This window comes from Sinocyclocheilus anshuiensis, unplaced genomic scaffold (assembly GCF_001515605.1).
Source record: "Sinocyclocheilus anshuiensis isolate Anshui unplaced genomic scaffold, SAMN03320099.WGS_v1.1 scaffold8981, whole genome shotgun sequence".
Classification (NCBI taxonomy): domain Eukaryota; kingdom Metazoa; phylum Chordata; class Actinopteri; order Cypriniformes; family Cyprinidae; genus Sinocyclocheilus; species Sinocyclocheilus anshuiensis.
Window position 1 is genome coordinate 1 of NW_015558922.1, and position 4,980 is coordinate 4,980.

A 4,980-nucleotide genomic window follows, 5' to 3' on the forward strand; every position below is an offset into this window, starting at 1 on the left:
GATCAAAATACAAAGATAAAAGAGATATAGTAAAACAAAGTAGCTTCAATAACCAGTTTGTTAAAACAAAACTACAACAATAAAAAATCAAGGAAAGACCCTGCACAAATCTGTTTTGAGACTACTTTTTAAAAGTGCATAATGATAACCTTTGACGATGTTTAATTCAGGTGCGAAAATAATTAATATCTATAGTGCATGAGCACAGAGATTTGAGAGTGCACAGGACACAGTTTGAGTGAGAGGAGACACGTTTTAAGTGCGCGCACTCTCTCTGGGCGAGAGCAGCGTGTATCTGAGCGCGAGCGTCCGCTTTTGTGTGAGCAAGGGAAATCCGCGCGCGAGTAGAGAGATTCGCGCTCGCGCATTGTATTAATGTGCTTTCGCGCTACAATAATGCGCTCTCGACATTTGTCATTAAAATAACGCCATAGTTTCTGCCTTGTTTTCATCGAGAACAGCGCTGTTTGTGTGTTTGCCGGCTTAAACACTTAGCACGTGAGGAAAAACATGTTAAGTTCATTTATTAAGATCTGAGTGATTTTGTGTTTTTGTGTGTTCGTGTGAATGATTGTTTCGATGTTTGGAGTGATAATGTTGCTGTTACTGAATGTCTCATGATCTGTGAGGGGAATGAATGCGAGACAATATCAGTATTGCCGCTGCGATTTTATTTGTAACGTTATTTCTCTTTTGAGATTTATCTTCTGCAGCTCAAATTTGTTATAGTTACTTTACATGGTTAAAATTAAGAACAGATACTGCCAAATCGAACCGATATCAAATTTTGCTGTTTCTATTAAATACATTTGTTATAGTTACTTTACATGGTTAAAATTAAGCACAGATACTGCTAAATACTTTATATAATTAGTCTGTATGCCATATGGGATATTTTAAATCTCTACAGAAATATGAAGAGATTTATATATATATATATATATATATATATATACATATACACTGGAAATATTAAATTTGTGCTTTGTGGTACTCTTTCTGTTTAAAGAAGATTTTATGATCATTGTCAATTACTGCACATAAAAAACTATAACATGTTAATCATTTAATTACTTACTTTAATTGCTCTGAATGTAGTTGTTAGAAAATCAAACTATATTTAGATACAGTGTAGTTATTTACCTGTAATTGTAAATGAAGATGGGTGTCATCAAATGTCTGTTTATGCTTTAATTTTTCACTCTAACTGTTATTTATATTTGGAAGAATTTACATTGTATTATTTTCTATATTTCTAGATGGATATCTTATATGTTAATACTAAGGCAGAATGAAAAATAAAATATGGTTAGAAATGTTAACATTAGAAAGACAGAAAACAGAAATGCATAGAATGTGTGAATTGGCACATATGTGTTACTGAATTAGCATTTTAAATTGATCTGCTCTTTGTGTTGACACTGTTACTTTTAATATAGTAATATAATAATTTACAAAGAGGCAACACTTTGTATTTGTAAGTCTCTTCTGCTTCTAATACATAAATGCTTAAATATGTAAATTATTTTAAAATTTGGCAAATCTGCTTCTTCCACACAGAAATTCATGTTCAGTGAAGCTCCTCCCACAAACCCTGCAGAATGAAACACACTGAAGATACTGAAGAACAAACAGGTTGGTGTTTATTCTTCATTAATAATGCTGATGGTTATAAAGCTTCAAGCAGATTAAGATTTGTTGTAGTAGGTTACTTTTTTCAATAACATTATGTTAGATAATTGTGTAGTTGATCAAACATATGTAATAGTTCTCCTTGTAGAAACATGTTAATTGTGCCTATAATGTTTTAAAAATAGTAATTGGAAGATCAATGTACCTCATTCATGGAGATATAATTTACAAAAATGCATCAAAATTACCAAAATTTGGTATAGCAATTGTCTACTTTACACTGTTACATCAGGGTTACTGAAAATGAACCATTTTTACTTTTATTTCAGAGTTGATTGAAGAAACCAAGGAGAATGAAGAATTGAGTGAAGTTGAGGAGAAACCTGAAGAAAAAACTTTGAATTGCTCTCAAACCAAGCAGAAGGATATAAAGAAAAGAAGAGCCAAGAAATCTTTCACCTGCACTCAGTGCGGAAAGAGTTTCACAAGCAAAAATAAATTTGATGTTCACATGAGAGTTCATACTGAAGAGAAACCGTACACTTGTGATCAGTGTGGGAAGAGCTTCACTCAGTCATCAAGCCTTAAGATACACATAAACATCCACACTGGAGAGAAACCTCACAAGTGTTCACACTGTGACAAGAGATTCGGTCGGTCAGGAATCCTAAAAACACACGAGAGGATCCACACTGGAGAGAAACCGTACACATGTGATCAGTGCGGGAAGAGTTTCACACGAAAAGGACACCTTACAGGACATATGAGAGTTCATACTGGAGAGAAACCATACACTTGTGAACAATGCGGGAAGAGTTTCACACTAAAAGGACATCTTACAGAGCATATGAGGATCCACACTGGAGAGAAACTTTATACATGTGATCAGTGCGGGAAAAGTTTCGCACGAAAAGGACACCTTACAGGGCATATGAGAGTTCATACTGGAGAGAAGCCATACACTTGTGATCAATGTGGGAAGAGTTTCACACAATCAGCACACCTTAAGGAACATATGAACATCCACACTAGAGAGAAACTGTACGCATGTGATCAATGCGACAAAACATTTTTGAGAGCTTCAGACCTGAGGAAACACCTGAGAGTTCATACAAAGGAGAAGCCACATTCATGTCATTTGTGTGGAAAGAGATTTTCATGTTTAGAAAATGCAAAAAAACATCAGAAAATACATACTGGTGCGAGAGATCATGTGTGCTTTGAGTGTGGGAGGACTTTTTCTACAGCTGAACATTTAAAACAGCACCAGAGGATTCACACTGGAGAAAAACCTTATAAGTGTTCACACTGTGACAAGAGATTCAGTCAGTCAACAACTCTGAAAAAACACGAGAGGATCCACACTGGAGAGAAACCGTATCACTGCATTGCATGTGGGAAGCGTTTCAATTGTTCATCTGCTTTACACAGTCATACAAAACGCAATCACAGTAAGCAGATCATCTTCAGATCCAGCACTTTCAGGTCTGATGCTGTGTCCTCACCAAATGAGACACAATAATGCATCAAGTAATAAAATATCATCTGGATAAATCTGTCCTAACCAGACATTACAAGCGGCAAAACGAAGAAACATTATCTAAAGTTTTCACAGTGAATAAAGTTCATCTTCATCTTCAAAACCAGCAGATTCAACTGTGAGATTCAGATCAACTCAAGGATGGAGTTCCTCTCCAAAGAACAATGTCAAAAAGGTTTATTCTTGTATACCATTTTGTTTCATGATATAAATTATATCATTGTGTTTTCTTATGAGTTTCATATCATGTTCAATTGTCTTATAATGCATGTATCACTTGTTCTGTGAGATTCAGATCAAGTCAAAAGCCCTATTCGGATGGTAAATGTTTCTCCTGACACCTTGAGATTGAAATAACATGATAATAGATAATGAACTCATGAAGCAGTGGAAGTTCATCATTTCTATGATGTGAAATGTAAGTATGATCTGATGATGATGATGTTTGGTTTATACGGTATGTTCATTATGTTTGAACTGAACTAACAGACATGATCGCAGCAGTCCTACTGACTTCAGTTACTGCTGGATCATTATTCTGAGGTACCGCACGCGTCTTTATATTGTTCGTCGTTTTATACTTCTCATTTCATTCCCAGTTTCACATACTGAGTCTTTTTTTCCCCTCTTGATTGTGTCTATCATCTGTCCACACATCTTTCCTGCAGTGATTGTGATTATTGTTGAGTTTGCAGTGTTTGCTGCTCCTGTTGTGATTCTTCTTCAGATCATCTGTGTAAGAGCTGGTGAGTTTTTCAGCCTCACACAATCCAAATTCTGGCCAGAGGAGAACTGACCCCCGACTAAACCTGCTCTCTCCCAAGTTTTTTTTTTTCTCCATTTCTGTCACAGATGGAGTTTTGGTTCCTTGCCCCTGCCGCCTTTGTCTTGCTTAGTTTGGGACACTTAATTTCTGGCAGGATTGTTGACTTGATTGCACAGATACTATTTAAACTGACCTGAGCTGAATGATTACATTGCTGAATCAACAATGAACTGACTTTACCTGGAAAACTGACTGTTCTCTATTGTCCTCTTGCATTATCAGCACACGTTTCTCAGCTTAACACTGTAAAGCTGCTTTGACACAATCTGTATTGTATAAAGCATTATAGAAATAAAGGTGACTTGATTTGACAATCTGATGATTCGCATTGATCTGTGACAATCTGCAATCATGAGAGCTCAGTAAATGCTTTTGTGTTTAATTATTTTGCAGGGAGGAAGAAATCGCAGCACCGAGAGGAAATAGTGATGAATACAATATTAGAATAAAATACTCTACAAATAACAGGCCAGATTACAGCAAGATTTATCTTCATGTCAGTGATATTATGGAAATTTGCATACAGTTTTTAATGATATTTGCAATTTGATATTATACTGTATTGTAGGGGTTGAACGACTTCTGATTTTTTAAAGTCTACTTTTATGTGATGGAAATCGACTAGTCGCTGATGACGTCATTCATGAACAAATAAGTCTGGAGCTGTGACAAACACCTTGTGCACAACAATTCGGATCAACTACCTTACTGTACCCCCCCCTCTCAGAAGCCATAGTGTCTTCAAGTAAGTATTGCTTTTTATTATTTTTACATCTTGTCCTGGTTTGTTTCAGTGAGAGAAGGACTTCTCAAAATCTCTTTGTGTCTTCTGCTTACTCTATCTCTGATAGAAATGCCAGGCCAGGGGTCAACGATTCGCAAATGTGTGGTGTGCCATAAACAAATTAATGTGACCTGTAAAATCTGCAGATCTTGTCAAGGAGAGCAACCACATAAGCTGAGGCTTAAAAAAAAACTTGAC

General features: G+C 35.9%; 1 protein-coding gene across 1 annotated transcript; it reads left to right on the top strand.

Moving 5' to 3' along the window:
- Positions 1-1,969: 1,969 nt before the first annotated feature.
- On the top strand, positions 1,970-3,563 carry LOC107681534 (zinc finger protein 239-like; the record flags this gene model as incomplete). Its single annotated transcript, XM_016477839.1, has 2 exons — positions 1,970-2,107; positions 2,279-3,563. Coding segments are annotated over 2 exons (1,014 nt in total), but the record flags the coding sequence as incomplete, so codon positions are not given.
- Positions 3,564-4,980: the final 1,417 nt, after the last annotated feature.